Source organism: Salvelinus sp. IW2-2015, linkage group LG1, assembly GCF_002910315.2.
Source record: "Salvelinus sp. IW2-2015 linkage group LG1, ASM291031v2, whole genome shotgun sequence".
Taxonomy (NCBI): domain Eukaryota; kingdom Metazoa; phylum Chordata; class Actinopteri; order Salmoniformes; family Salmonidae; genus Salvelinus; species Salvelinus sp. IW2-2015.
This window is the reverse complement of record NC_036838.1, coordinates 7460140-7476749: the sequence shown is the minus strand read 5'-3', so window position 1 is coordinate 7476749 and position 16610 is coordinate 7460140. Positions and strand designations below refer to the sequence as shown.

The 16610-nt window shown below is 44.5% G+C and overlaps 1 protein-coding gene across 3 annotated transcripts in view; it reads right to left on the bottom strand.

Moving 5' to 3' along the window:
• LOC111958004 (nucleosome-remodeling factor subunit BPTF) overlaps window positions 1–16610 on the bottom strand; it is a 53577-nt gene that overhangs the window by 26425 nt on the left and 10542 nt on the right. For all 3 annotated transcript variants that reach the window (XM_070435407.1, XM_070435421.1, XM_070435450.1), the window contains exons 4-9: window positions 10216–10461; window positions 9474–9665; window positions 6723–7072; window positions 6270–6488; window positions 5504–5652; window positions 4138–4269 (exon numbers count right to left, since the gene is read on the bottom strand). In XM_070435407.1, coding sequence (XP_070291508.1) covers window positions 4138–4269; window positions 5504–5652; window positions 6270–6488; window positions 6723–7072; window positions 9474–9665; window positions 10216–10461 — 1288 coding nt within the window. The remainder of the gene's footprint in view (window positions 1–4137; window positions 4270–5503; window positions 5653–6269; window positions 6489–6722; window positions 7073–9473; window positions 9666–10215; window positions 10462–16610) is intronic.

Genomic DNA, 16610 nt, shown 5'->3' with positions numbered 1-16610 from the left:
CAGGAGTAATGTGGTTAAGGGTTTAAAGAACAGCTCGCGTACACAGACTCAATGTTGGGCCGATGACGCAATCACTATTGGGAGAGGGCACACTAACACAGGCGAGCACCTCAGTTAGTTTAGCTCAGACCTGTGCTGTGTTCATGGAGGGCTGGAACCACAAGGTTACATGTATAACCAAAGTGGCGGCGCCCCCGTTTCTCACAGAATGCGCTAATAATCCCAACCCTATACCACACACACTCTAATGAGTAATGTGGATAAGGGTTTGAGGAACAGCTTGCGTACACAGCCCCATGCTGGGCCGATGACGGAATCACTGTTGGGGGACGGTGCACTGACTCAGGCAGGCGCCTCAGTCAGTGCAGCTCAGACCAGTGCTGTGTTCACGGAGGGCTGGAACCACAAGGTTACACATAAAACCAAAGTGTTGGTGCCCCCGTTTCTCACAGAACGGGCCAATATTTACTCCCCCTTTCGAGGGGGGCCCACCCTGGGCTGTCCCACCACTTCAGAGTCAAGGGACAGCGGAGCTTGGGCCATAGAGGAATAAGTCGAACACTGGTGAAGGGTTATGCCATCCAATTCCACCAAACTCCTCCCCCTTTTTCGGGCGTGGTGGAGACGGTGATGAAGATGCCAGAGAAAGTAGCCACTCTTGTGAAAGAGATTACGCAACTTTTGGCGAAAGGAGGCGGTCACAGTAGTTCCCCAAGAGCATAGGAACAGCGAGCTATATTCACTCTACTTCCGAGTGCCAAAGAAGACAGGGGGAAAGAGGCCGATATTGGATTTACGCACTCTCAACGAGAGCGTAGCAAACTCCCCTTTCGAATGCTTACGACAAAACATCTACTGGAATGTATCCACAACAGGGACTTTTGTGTAAGCCTAGACCTAAAGGACGCATACCTTCATGTGCCAATGCATCCGCGTGACAGGAAGTTTCTGCGTTTCGCCTTCCAAGGGGTGGCATACGAGTATACCATTCGGGTACGCCCTGGCACCTTGCACCTTTTCCAAATAAGGGATAAGGCTACTAGCCTACCTACTGGTTCTCGCCCCGTCAGCAGAGCTGGCGATCTCACACACAACACAGACAGTGATTCGCTGTGAATTGGGAAAAGAGCACACCGTGGCCCAGTCATCTAATTGTCTACCTGGGATTACAGCTAGACACTGACTATGAAGGCTCGAATTTCGGATCCTAGGCAGGCTACCTTGTTGCTAGCCCTACGAAGGTTTCATCCGAATCACATGGTGACGGCGCATTCCGTCATGACACTCTTGGGACTCATGTTGTCCTCCCACTCTGTGGTTCCGCTGGGACTTCTGGAAATGCGCAGAACAAAGCGATGGTTTGCCCAACTACGACTCGACCTAGTGAGGCACCGTCGTTGGTTGTTGGGAGTTCCCCTCTTGCTCAGAGCGGACCTGAACTATTGGAGAGACTCGTGCGTTCTGACGCAAGGGGTCCCAATGGGCAGAGTGTCCTCCTACATTCCAGTGTTTACAGACGCTTGTCTGACTGGATGGGGAAGGACATGTCAGGCTCGGGCGGTACGTGGTGTGTAGCCTCCCTCGGGACGCCACATCAACCTCCTGGAGTTGGAGACAGTTCTGCTGTTTCTGACCCACTTCGTGTCTACCCCACGGGGTCGCAACGTGGGAACGCGGCGGCTTAGGACAGCGGGTAGAGCCACGCTGCCCCAGTGGGATTTAACTTTGGTACTCGAGGCGCTCTGCGAGACGCCGTTCGAGCCATTGAATCAAACCCCCCTCAAGATTTTGTCTCTGAAGACGGCACTGTTGCTTGCCTTGACTACAGCCAAGCGCGTCAGTGATTTGTGTGCTCTTTCGACGAGACCCGACTGCCTTGCCATCAATGGGGACTTGAGCAGAGCGGTGTAACGTCTTAACCCGGGAGTTATGCTGAAGGTTAATAAGAGCTCATATAGGTCACAGACCGTTGTGCTATGGGCTTTCTCCCCCCCCTCCTCATGTGGAGCGGAGAGGAGAGGCTTCATTGCCTGTGCCCGGTACGGCAATGGTTAGGTCATCGCCTCAGTTGTTTGTGTGTCACGGCGCTAGCACACTTGGCAGACAACTTTCAAAACAGCGGCTGTCTCATTGGCTTTGCGAAGGCATTGGGTCGGCTTATGAGGCGGCAGGGCGGCCGCACTCGTAGAGTAGAGGCGTCTACGGCCCTTTTCAGAGGAACAGGGGTAGAGGATACTTGTGCAGCGGCGTCTTGGTCGTCACCATCTCCTTTTATCTAATTCTACCTGTTAGACTTGTCGTCTAACTCTCTAGCACGTTCTGTACTCAGCGTGGCTGAAGGGAGAACTTGAGTTAATAAGAGATGCAGAACTATTGGGCAGGGATCCCATTAGGTCCGCTCTCTTAGTTGTCAGAGAGTAAGACACGTGTGACATGACCTTTGTTTGACACCGTCAGTACGGCAGGGAATGTCTAGACTGCCCACCAGTGTATCACTGTGTCGGGGCAGAGTGATGAGGGAAATAGTGCTGTTACTAGTGTTGCTTTACTATTAGACCGGTCACTGAAATTGATGGAATATTGAGGTATCTATCTATCTGCTGAGGCAGAGTAGCTGGCTCATATTCTGTTATCTGCCCACGAATCATTGGCTTTGCCTATCGATTAAGTGTGGCGGGTTACACTGAGGAATCAGTGAGTAGGCCTGTACTCAGCTTTGCTGATGGGAAGGCTAGCATTAAGGAGGGAAACGCAGGATCAATGGACAGGGTTTCCATTAGGTCCATTTTCTCCTATTAGAAGGACTACATGACATGACTCCTGGCTGGGGTGGCACAGTAGAATCATGTATTTTACCCTGCCCACAGGTCTATGACTGTGTTTGGGTGGAAGGATTAGGGATATAGTTTCTGTAACTGGTGTTACAGTACTATTTGACCCATCTTTAATACCGACAGAGTGTTGAGTTCATTATCTGCTTGTACAGATTAGTATGACTCATATTCTGTATTATCTGCCCACTAGTCATTGCCGGTGCCTCGGGACTGAGTAGGGCGGATTAGACTGATGACGCAGTACATTGTGACAGTCTGTTTTCACAGTGTGTTACAGTATTGCGGGATTTGGTCGCAGCCATTGATGGAACAGACCTTTTCATTAAGTTGGGAAGTGTTAGGTTAGGCAGGGAGTACATTTTAGAGTGTTGCCTTAAACCACTAGGAGCAGAGCTCCACGATATAGAACGATAGTTACCAGAGTTGTAACTCCAGTTTTATGAGTGGAGCGGAGCCCCATAGGACTTAAGTCCCTGCCAACCCCCAGTCTCGCTGAAGATCATTTCTCGGATGGCTGATTGAAGGGGAAGCGTCCCTTATATAGGGAGATCTGTACTCCTATTGGCTGCAGGTGTGTGCATAATTTTTTCTCCGGCTATTTGCTGCCTAGGCAGCGGGGTAAACCACTAGGAGCAGAGCTCCCCTATGGGGCTCCGCTCCACTCATAGAACTGGAGTTACAACTCCGGTAACTACAATGTGTCTTCACTTATTTCTTTATGACATTATGTTAGCTAGTTATCCCCAGTTAGCTAGTTATCCCCAGTTAGATAATATGTTTTCACTTATTGCATCTGCATGCTTGTTGCGTTCTTCCTGGTGCACTTTGTTTGTGAGCTGGCTGCTGATTCTAAATAGTATAATCTAATTTGTTCAAAACAGCGGCAGCATGTTCGGCAGTGGTCATTTGTTTTTGTTTTTTACACGCGAAAGTGAAATAGGTGTATTTCTGCTGCTGTTCAAATACACAGATCGCTTTATATACAGTATCTTCTCAAAGAAACTACCGTTCGTTCAAAAACTTGGCATTGTATTTATGTCACGCTGCTTTGTTGACATCTCTAACCACCCAGCGCCCCGAGTAGTCAGCAGCCGCCACTGGTCTAGGGTTTACACTGGTTATAAGAAGTCAGACTTGGAAGTGGCTGCAGACTTGTACGATTAAATGTTATTAAGGCGTTATTTGAAGTGGTAATGACATGTAAGGATGACATAACACGGTAAAATAGGTTCTCTTGACTTGATGCCAATTTAAAGTGAAAGACGTGACTGTGTGTGTGTGTGTGCGCTTTGAGTCTACTCGCCTGGTGTGTCCCAGAGAGTCCTTCCAGACAGGGAGCAGGGCCACAGGTTTGATGGCACACTCCAAGATGGCCATGGCCAGGGCAAACTCCCTGGCCTTACTGCACATCTGCACCGCCTTAATCCAGTTGTTCCTGATGAAAACCAAAACAAAGCCAATGGGAGTCAGACAATGGTGTTATCCATCATATGGAAGCATGGTGACATCAAATCATGACAGTGTGACTTTATTTGTCACGTGGGACTGCTGGGGTCAGAACTGAACAAGAGCAGAGCACGCTAACGTCAATGAACATGTAAAAACAAATATGTTATCACCAAATAATGTCACAAATTAGTATCTGAATAATAGCCTGTGCACCCCTCCCCTAACGAGGAAAGAGCACACAATGGTTAAACGAACACTTAACCCCCTAAGGTCGATGTCCACGCCCCCTGCATGAATCTAACTAGCATAATAAAAAATACAAATAAAAAACTGTTTAAGCTAGAGATGTCTGTTTTTTTGCAATCGACCCGTCTCAATCGACCTCACCCGCCTATGTCGCACTTCTGCATCTGCGGCGAAAGGGCTAGAGCGGTGTTTGTCAGACCATGAGACATCGCGAAAATCGGTCTTCTCACAAAATCGTCTGTAGCATCTAAACGGTTTGACCTACAAAACTATGGAAAGATGACTCCCACAAACACGATGGTGTTCTCCGTTTTGCTCTACGAGGGGACTCGTCTGAAGTCGATACAGCCGATCTGCCAACTTCTGTCTGTAGCGTCTGAACAGTTTGGGCAACAAAACTAATATGAGTCCTCTGTGGAAAGGTGAGACTCTCACGAACATATACATGTCGATTGTTTTGTTCTAGGACACCCACAGGCCTCACAAGATTCGTCTGAAGGTCCCCCGGTACCAGTTGAAAACATTTATGGAAGTTTATATGGAGACGGTTTAATGCCAAAAATGAGGGGTTAAATAAATGTTTAAAAAAAATGTATGTTCCTGATCTTTCTTATATCTCAGATATAGGACAGACACTTCAAAACAAACTTCCCTTTGATTTTCCGGGGGGACTGTTGTTCAATGTAGTGAATATGTTATTCAACACATTTGTATGGGCTTACAGCAGTAAAGCAAAAAAATATAATCATTCCCAATTTTGTTTTTTATACTTCAAGGAGTCTTAAAATTCTAAATCAAATAGCTAAATGATCCTTGGTATGACCTTCTTAAAACAATTCCATATAACTTAGAACCCCGCCCTCCCCTGGCTTAGACTCTTATGGGTTAAGAACATTTTGATCATATTCTTTCAAAACATATAAATCAACCAACTAGGATCTCAAAAACACCCAGAGCCCACATTCCATCCGTACCTGTGTGAGGCCCAGTTGGGGTGCATGAAGGGTGCGGGCACGTTGGTCTCCAGCTGGATGATGGTGAGGCGCAGCGTGGAGATGGTCAGCACTTTAGAGCCGTGGATGGAGCCGTTCCACTTGAAGTCGCCTGCCGGCGTCATGCAAAACTGAATAATAAAATAAACGTTTTATATGTGGAGAGCTTTTCATTACAAGGGGAAATCACAAAGCACTGTACATCTAAAACAAAATAAAAAATGCTTTAAGGAGCAACAATTAGAAAGACAGAAGAAAAAAACCCAGCTAAAATGAAACAAGGATATAGGGCCAGTACTGTACAAGATACAAACATGATTGAAAGGAGGCAACATAGACTTAAAGGGATACTTCAGAGTTTTGGGCAATGAAGCCCTTTATCTACTTCCCTCACAGTCAGACAAACTCATGGATATCATTCTTATGTCTCTGCGTGCGGTTTGAAGAAAGTTGCTAACTAGTGCAATTGCTATCCTGTAGACTTCCAGTCATTGCGCTAGTCAGCATTGGCTCGCAAAGCTACCTCCAACTTCCTTTATACTGGACGCAAAGGCATAAAAGGTATCCACGAGTTCATCGGACTCTAGGGAAGTAGATAAAGGGCTTCATTGCCAAAATCTCAAAGTATCCCTTTAAACAGTTGAACTTAAAACTTATCGCAAGTGTTTATCTGTTCAAGTTTCTGTTGACTCCTTCGGGTGTGTGCAAGCTAAAGTGATCTTAAAATACGTTTTATCTTAAAGTTTACCTTGTGCGAGAGGTGTCGCCGCTTGTCCAGGTCCTCACGGTGCTGGGGCTTGTTGAGGGCCAGAGTATTTCCGCTGTATTGGTTGTGGTAGACGCGGTACTTGCCCTCCTGGCCCAGCTTGAAGAAGTGGCTGAGTGTGCCCTTCATCACCACCTCCTTGCTTGTTAGGCTGCGCGTGCTGAGGCGCGACACGTCGCCCGCCGGGGTCACCACCAGTACCTGGAGTGAGGAGAGGGGGGTCAAATCAAAGGTAAATCAAATACATTATATTTCGATAACAGACGAGCGACACTTGAAATAAAAGCATGATATTCTTAGAATAAAAAAATTTGGCCCACGATTACGAAAAATATAAAGTAATCTCAAACAAAGTTTGGTACACCGGGCAACAACCTAAGGATAGCTAGAAATGCAATGGCTAATCAGTATTTTTTGTAGATGAATAGTGATCACCTCTTTGCCCTCCTTGTAGCCCTTGTTGGCCTCGTGAACGGCTTCCTCCACCTTCTTGCTCTTCAGCTGGCTCAGCTTACTCTCTGGGTTACGCAGGCGGGTCACCATGCGGCCGCCCGGAGTGACTGCCGACCGCTTGCCACCAGTCTCGCCGTTCACCCCCTGGTCGTCCTGGCTGTTGATAGAGGACTGAGAGGACCTGTCGGCTAGGTCGGGCTCCTCCGGGACCCTGGGGGCATCCCTGGCAATAGTGCTGCTGTTGCTGTTCTCCTCACCACCGGGCTGAGAGGGCTGGCTCAGGCTGGGGACCCCCTCTCCCCTGGGAGAGCTAGACACAGAACCTGCCTTCTCTGCCAATCACAAAAAAAAAATCACAACATAAGTCTCTATTTACAATCATGCTTTAAAGGGATGTTATACTGCAAAATCCAAGTTTGACACATATTCTCCCGACGTCAAAGTTAGTCATATGTCAAGATGAGTCCACATCCCACTCAATCATCCCAGCATCACTACTCTGGACAGTTCTGACTTAGAATATGTGGACAACTACAAATACCTAGGTGTCTGGTTAGACTGTAAACTCTCCTTCCAGACTCACATAAAACATCTCCAATCCAAAGTTAAATCTAGAATTGGCTTCCTATTTCGCAACAAAGCATCCTTCACTCATGCTGCCAAACATACCCTCGTAAAACTGACCATCTTACCGATCCTCGATTTCGGCGATGTCATTTACAAAATAGCCTCCAACACCCAACTCAACTAATTTGATGCAGTCTATCACAGGGCCATCCGTTTTGGCACCAAAGCCCCATATACTACCCACCACTGCGACCTGTACGCTCTCGTTGGCTGGCCCTTGCTTCATACTCGTCGCCAAACCCACTGGCTCCAGGTCATCTACAAGACCCTGCTAGGTAAAGTCCCGCCTTTGCTCTGCTCGCTGGTCACCATAGCAGCACGCACGCGTTCCAGCAGGTATATCTCACTTGTCACCCCCAAAGCCAATTCCTCCTTTGGCCACCTCTCCTTCCAGTTCTCTGCTGCCATTGACTGGAACGAACTACAAAAATCTCTGAAACTGGAAACACTTATCTCCCTGACTAGCTTTTAAGCACCAGCTGTCACAGCAGCTCACAGATCACTGCACCTGTACATAGCCCATCTATAAATAGCCCAAACAACTACCTCTTCCCCTACTGTATTTATTTATTTATTTTGCTCCTTTGCACCCCAGTATTTTTACTTTGCACACTCATCTACTGTCAAATCTACCATTCCAGTGTTTTAATTGCTATATTGTATTTACTTCGCCACCATGGCCTATTTATTGCCTTTACCTCCCTTATCTCACCTCATTTGCTCACATTGTATATAGTCTTATTTTTCTACTGTATTATTGACTGCATGTTTGTTTTATTCCATGTGTAACTCTGTGTTGTTATATGTGTCGAACTGCTTTGCTTGATCTTGGCCAGGTCACAGTTGTAAATGAGAACTTGTTCTCAACTTGCCTACCTGCTTAAATAAAGGTGAAATAAAATAAATAAAAAATAAAATAATGTATATAGATCCAGCTATATGCCTCGACCCAACGAACGAATAAGCACCAGAGAATTAGGAAATTATACGGTGCCTACCCTTCTCATTCATTTTGGATTGTGGCACGTAATCAAATCTACATATTTTTGTTTGCCTGGGATGTGGACTTCTCAAGAGAAGACCCAATAGACAGTCCCTTCAAAGTTCAAATGACATGAAATAGCTCCCTCTAGTGTCATGAAGCAGCATGCGTGACATTCCTGTAGCGCCCACATACAGCCTTTTACACAGCCAATAGAGGTATGATGATTCAAAGTAATGATCTGGACCCATGCATTAAAGGCATGACCAATCACCCCTTTAGGGGATGAGCATGGGGGAGTAGGATGACGTTTCCCCTAGACATTGATCCAAGGTCAGTTCTAAGTTTCCCTCCAAAAATGGTGAGGGAGGGGTAAGGCTGATTGTAGATCTGAGCCTAAGGTCAACGTCTACACAGAGGTGAATATGGATGTCAACAGATAAGACACCAATCCAATGAAAGATTGAAGGTACAGTGTCAACATGACAGGAATGCAACATATGGCCAAACCCAACACACCCTGTTTTACACCAGTAGTACAGTAAAGGTAAAGCTCTTTATTCAAATGCAACGCATGAAGATGGATATGAATCATGGCAGCCATGACGGTTAAACTTCACAATGAGACATGTTCTCTAAGGGCAAGCATCCAACAGTGGGCACACTGATGATAATGATAACAAGCCGGCGAGCCAGAAGCGATGCACTTCTGCTGACTGGTTAAATAGCGCCCGCAAGGTTCGGAATCAAATGCTATGTCTGAAAGTCATTGTGATTCATGCCAAGCTATTCAGTCTGATTGCATATCAAAGAAATTAGCTTTAGGCATTATTTTGGAATGAAATAAAAGCAGGTATCCAGCAGAGTTGCGACAAGTGTTCAATAACGAGGCTGAAATTCAGGTGTATGAAAGAGATGAAAAATCCTGCAGTTTGCGGGATAAATTATTGAGGTGCTTGACAGCCAATGAAATGAGGGATGCAAGAGGGACAGCGACCAATGGTAGAGTGGTCCGACAAGGGGAAGGCGGGATGTGAGGAGAGGAACAACCCAAGCACAGGAAGTTAATGGAGGGGGTTGATGAATGGGGTTCAAAGTTCACAGTGACACCACCCCCTTGGTACCTTCAGCCTCCTGCATTCCCTCCATGTTGGTTAGGGCCTCGTCCCCAGGCTCTTGGGCCCCAGTAGGGAGGTCTTGCCCCCCCACGGCAGGGCTGGTGGCCTCTGTTGCGGGGAGGGTGGGTTGTGGAGCCAGAAGATCAGGCTTACTTCCCTCAGGGATGGAGCCCTCACCAGTAGAGGGAGCCAGCTCAGCTACAATCAGAGTCGCAGATATTCAGAATTTGGCAAACTATGCTACATGTTGAAAACATTCTAACTCCATTCAAATGTGCATTCTCACTAGAACGTAATTATCTTGGAACTTTTAGTGCCAAGATGGCGGCCAATAAAATTACACATTTCAAACAGAGTTGGTCAAAGTGTATGTATCAGACTGTGTGGAATATGCACAACAAGCACTTCCAGCGTGTGTATATAGAAGATGCTGTATTGTAATAAGACTAGCAGGCATTGTGTAAAACTTGTGAGTACGCTTATTACAGAGGGGTTATCAGCAGTATTGCTGAAGGCATTGTTTTAAGATGACAAAGTGGTCTCCGATGTGTTGACAAGCAACATAAGGGATTTCTAATTGGCTCAGAAAGAGAAGAGAGCTGTGGGAAACGGATCAATAATTAATTAGGTCTTCGTCGCTCTATATCAAGACATAGTAATATCAAACAGGCCGTAGAGCCTGTAGGACCACGATGTAGCTGTAGCTGTAGTTAGATGGTGTGTGTGTGTGTGTGTGTGTGTCTCTTACCTGTAATGGTGGTCCCCTCCTTGGTCGCCTGGTCATTGTCCTTCTCAACCTTACCCTCCCTTGCTCCCTCCTCGCCTCCCTTCTTCTCGAGTTCATCAGTCTTCTCCTTGGGCTCTCCCCCCTCCGTCTCCTCCTCCTTCCGGAGAGTTTTCTGCGCCTCCGCCTTCTCCCTCTCCTCGGCCGCCCGGCGCTTCACCTCCTCCAGCTCCTCCTCCTGCTTGGCCCTCAGCCGGTCCAGGATCTCCTCTGGAGAAGGGAGAGGACACAGATTGATTGATTCATTTAATTGATTAGATAATTAAAATACATATTATGTATGTCTAAAAATGTTTAATTGTGGCAAAACTAAACATCTTTAAAACGTTCAGCCAAAAATATCAAATATATATATTATATCAAATATATATTATAGTATACAGACTAAACACTATCAAGGACAACACAAAAAAATCTGAGTTATAGAGAATGGTGATCAGTCAGGTAGAATTTGAAACCAGCAGGACAGCAGAAATCAAGGCGCTGAGTTATGCACCTCTGAGCTACACCTTGACGGTCTCATATACGGTCTGAGCATAAACTACGGTTTTATTGACTAGCCTATAAAACAGTTATAACTCAAAGCATTTTTCATATTCTCGCCAGCAAGCGATAGTGAGTAGAGTCAGTCAGCCTATGCATTCGCTATAGCTTCATCCCACACTGACAGAGAACGCTAAAATCGATACATCTTCTGATTTGATCCCGGCGCAATTCTGCCAGCAGAATCAAACTAGAGGTCGAACGAATATGATTTTTCAACGCCGATACCGATTATTGGAGGACCAAAAAAAGCCGATACCGATTAATCGCATGATTTCTATATATATATTTGTAATAATGACAATTACAACAATACTGAATAAACACTTATTTTAACTTAATATAATACATCAATAAAATTAATTTAGTCTCAAATAAATAATGAAACATGTTTAATTTGGTTTAAATAATGCAAAAACAAAGTGTTGGAGAAGAAAGTAAAAGTGCAATATGTGCCATGTAAGAAAGCTAACGTTTAAGTTCCTTGCTTAGAACATGAGAACATATGAAAGCTGGTGGTTCCTTTTAACATGAGTCTTTAATATTCCCAGGTAAGAAGTTTTAGGTTGTAGTTATTATAGGAATTATAGGACTATTTCTCTCTATACGATTTGTATTTGTATTTCATAACCTTTGACTATTGGATGTTCTTATAGGCACGTTAGTATTGCCAGCCTAATCTCGGGAGTTGATAGGCTTGAAGTCATAAACAGCGCAATGCCTGACGCACAGCGAAGAGCTGCTGGCAAATGCAGGAAAGTGCTGTTTGAATGAATGCTTACGAGCCTGCTGCTGCCTACCACCGCTGTCAGACTGCTCTATCAAATCATATAATTATAATAACACACAGAAATACGAGCCTTAGGTCATTAATATGGTCAAATCCGGAAACTATCATTTCGAAAACAAAACGTTTATTCTTTCAGTGAAGTACGGAACCGTTCCGTATTTTATCTAACGGGTGGCATCCCTAAGTCTAAATATTGCTGTTACATTGCACAACCTTCAATGTTATGTCATAATTATGTAAAATTCTGGCAAATTAATAACGGTCTTTGTTAGGAAGAAATGGTCTTCACACAGTTCGCAACGAGCAGGGCAACCCAAAGTGCTTAATATACCATGACTCTGCTGCACAGAACGCAAGAGAAGTGACACAATCTCCCTAGTTAAAATAAATTCATGTTAGCAGGCAATATTAACTAAATATGCAGATTTAAAAATATATACTTGTGTATTGATTTTAAGAAAGGCATTAATGTTTATGGTTAGGTACATATTGGTGTAACGACAGTGCTTTTTTCGTGAATGCGCTGTGATTGTGAAGTAGGCTGTGATTCGATGATAAATTAACAGGCACCGCATCGATTATATGCAACGCAGGACAAGCTAGATAAACTAGTAATATCATCAACCATGTGTAGTTAACTAGTGATTATGTTAAGATTGATTGTTTTTTATAAGATAAGTTTAATGCTAGCTAGCAACTTACCTTGGCTCCTTGCTGCACTCGCGTAACAGGTAGTCAGCCTGCCACGCAGTCTCCTCGTGGAGTGCAATGTAATCGGCCATATTCGATGTCCAAAAATACAGATTACCGATTGTTATGAAAATTTGAAATCGGCCCTAATTAATCGGCCATTCCGATTAATCGGTCGACCTCTAAATCAAACTCTCAAACCTATGCTTGAAAGCTTGCTACTGACTGTGCTTTTCTCTGGGTTATACTATAGGAATGGCCATGTAGTCTGTCTGGGAATGAGCACATTAGCACCCAGCTGTGCTTTGAATTGAACACCGCCTCAAAATGAGACTTATCTGAAATGATAGCCGCATAGCGAAAAATTGTCACGGCTTATACAACTGCTCAATGCGGTAAAAACAAAGAAATTGGCCTGTATTAATGTGTGACTTCCACTCTATGGCAGGACCACATGAGGAGACATTTAAGTTGTACTCTGTAATGAAGCAGGTTATTTCATATTTCGGGGAGGGGGGGGGGGATGGTGACAAAGAAAAACGGGTTGTTTCAGGTATCAATGATAGCCTACTTCCTATGTCAATTGTCACTGGACAGCATGTATGGGTGGGTGGTGGAGAAGCCTTGACAGCAGCCTAAAGTATCTTCCTAGGGGGCCCAGTCTGGGATCGCTCTCCCAATGCCAGTGTCTTATGGAGTGTGTGTGTGTGGTGTGTTTGTCTATGTGCATGTGAGAGAGAAAGTGTGTAAAATGCTCTTTCAGACATAATGTGATTTCCACAGTGCAGGAGCCGGTCGTAAGTAGACTCACTGGGGAGATTTCAAACCATTGATTCTCAATGGGAGGCACACCAACAGAGAACTGGATCTCAGTCTGTATCCGAGTCCATCACAATTGCACAGTTACAATAGACTGGTCCCAGATCTGTTTATACTCTCTAACACAGTCCTACGGTCATTGCCATGTCAAACATAAACAGATCTAGGACCAGGCTACAGATACAAGTCCCAATCTAAAAAGACTCAGCAATAGCATACATAGCCTAATAGCTGTTACAACAGCTTCCTATTATTGTCGTCACCTCGAGACCACTGATCGGTAAAAGGATTGGATAGCCTTAACACCCTATCACATTCAACCATCCCATTTGTTCTTTCATCAGATCAGTTGTCATGAAGGAGAGGAGGAAACTGTTTGGAGCCAAGCCAAACTGGGACTGGAGAGTAAAGTTGTCATGGAATGGCTGTACTGGTTCCTATGGCCCTTCAACATGACTGAGTAGTATTCACTTAACTGGGGGGAGGGCGAGAGAGAGAGAGAGAGAGTGAGCGAGCGAGCAAGAAAGATCGAGGGAGAAGAGATGGGAGATGAGAGAAAGAGGGGCAGAGAGAAAGAGAGCAAGCAGGATAAAGAGAGATGGATGGAGAGGGAGACAGACTGGGCAGAGGAGGAGTCATTGGCAGGCTCTCTGGTGTTAGACAATGGAGCTCCTCACACTCTCAGAGCCAGGGACCTTTGGCTCAGCTGGACTGTCTTGGCTAACTTGGCTACGTATAGAAGACAGGAGGACACCCAGCACAGCCATGTCCCTCCTCGTCTTCCATCTCCCTCTCTTTCTTTGTCACCTTTCTCTCTCCTCTATCGCCGTCATTCTTTCGCCATCTCTTTCCTCCCCTTTCTTGACCTTTTGCCTCCATATTCTTCCACAGTTCCTCAACCCCACCCCACCAATGACTATTGCCTCTCTATCCAACCATCTCTCTCTCTCTCTGCCTCAGAGGCATTCAGTCCTGCTATCTTGGACCTCCTCCCAGTGAAGCCTGCTGGAGCAGTGCCACAGCCCCCAGAGCCTACAGCCAGGCCAAGCCAGCACAGGAGGAGATAGAGGCACTCAAACACAACCAGCCAGCCAACCTGCCACTGCCCCACTGATTAAGGCCTACTTACCCAAATAGGAGGGGTTTGGACATATTTAGGATATTGCTTTGGGACGGCAGTGGAAAATCCACTATGATAATCTGACAGAGGCGGGTGGGAGAGGGACAGCAGTATGCTAGTCACATACATTAGTCCTGAGTGATTAGTGCATTTTGAGGTCGGTTCAATTATCACATTTCAATTATTTTTTTAAACATTAAATGCACTATGTGGGTTAAATGCTGTAACAACAGAATAAAACAATGAATAAAAGTCCCACGATGCAAGTGACTGCCAATTACTTATTAACCATCAGCTGTTCACATTACTTTACTTTAATAAAATATTTCTGTTGTTGTGTATATTACAACTTTATTATTTAATTCAGTCATCATCTCATCTCTATAAAACTGCTACCTATGCGGTCTGACAAAATCATTATTTTAGTAGTTCTTCAATACCAACTATCAATCACTTAGATCATGTATTTTCTTCTGTCTCTTCCGTAGCATGCGGTAAAAGAAACAGACAGGACAAGTAGTTGTGCAATGGATTATGGTCATCGTAGTTAATTATAATTTTTTCTGCGCTAAAATATGTAGAACATTGGCCTGTTGGAAACTACAACTGCCTAACCCATCGCACAGTTCGGGCATGATGCGATTTATCTCTAGAGAAACTGCAGCGCAATGTGCACATTGAGCTCACAGAAGAAAACGGAACAAATTGGAATTCAAATAATGGAACTGACATGGTGAATTAGTTGTTTTTAAAAACAAACAAATTACCCACAACACTACCATATATGGACTAGAGGTCGACCAATTAATCGGAATGGCCGATTAATTAGGGCCGATTTCAAGTTTTCATAACAATCGGAAATCGGTATTTATTTAATCTTTATTTAACGAGGCAAGTCAGTTAAGAACACATTCTTATTTTCAATGACGGCCTAGGAACGGTGGGTTAACTGCCTCGTTCAGGGGCAGAACGACAAATGTTCACCTTGTCAGCTCGGGGGATTCAATCTTGCAACCTTACAGTTAACTAGTCCAAAGCTCTAACCACCTGCCTCTCATTGCACTCCACGAGGAGACTGCCTGTCACGCGAATGCAGTAAGCCAAGGTAAGTTGCTAGCTAGCATTAAACTTATCTTATAAAAAACAATCAATCAATCATAATCACTAGTTAACTACACATGGTTGATGATATTACTAGTTTATCTAGCGTGTCCTGAGTTGCATATAATCGATGCGGTGCGTATCGTTGCTCCAATGTGTACCTAACCATGAACATCAATGCCTTTCTTAAAATCAATACACAGAAGTATATCTTTTTAAACCTGCATATTTAGCTAAAAGAAATCCAGGTTAGCAGGCAATATTAACCAGGTGAAATTGTGTCACTTCTCTTGCGTTCATTGCACGCAGAGTCAGTGTATATGCAACAGTTTGGGCAGCCTAATTTGCCAGAATTGTACGTAATTATGACATAACATTAAAGGTTGTGCAATGTAACAGGAATATTTAGACTAATGGATGCCACCCCTTAGATAAAATACGGAACGGTTCTGTATTTCACTGAAAGAAGAAACGTCTTGTTTTCGAGATGATAGTTTCCGGATTCTACCATATTAATGACCTAAGGCTCGTATTTCTGTGTGTTATTATGTTATAACTAAGTCTATGATTTGATAGAGCAGTCTGACTGAGCGGTGGTAGGCAGCAGCAGGCTCGTAAGCATTCATTCAAACAGCACTTTCGTGCGTTTTGCCAGCAGCTCTTCGTTGTGCGTCAAGCATTGCGCTGTTTATGACTTCAAGCCTATCAACTCCCGAGATTAGGCTCGTGTAACCGATGTGAAATGGCTAGCTAGTTAGCGGGGTGCGCGCTAATAGCGTTTCAAACGTCACTAGCTCTGAGACTTGGAGTGGTTGTTCCCCTTGCTCTGCATGGGTAACGCTGCTTCGAGGGTGGCTGTTGTCGTTGTGTTTCTGGTTCGAGCCCAGGGAGGAGCGTGGAGAGGGATGGAAGCTATACTGTTACACTGGCAATACTAAAGTGCCTATAAGAACATCCAATAGTCAAAGGTTAATGAAATACAAATGGTATAGAGAGAAATAGTCCTATAATTCCTATAATAACTACAACCTAAAACTTCTTACCTGGGAATATTGAAGATTCATGTTAAAAGAAACCACCAGCTTTCATATGTTCTCATGTTCTGAGCAAGGAACTTAAACGTTAGCTTTCTTACATGGCACATATTGCACTTTTACTTTCTTCTCCAACACTTTGTTTTTGCATTATTTAAACCAAATTTATTTGAGGCTAAATTGATTTTATTGATCTATTATATTAAGTTAAAATAAGTGTTCATTCAGTATTGTTGTAATTGTCATTATTACTACAAAAAAA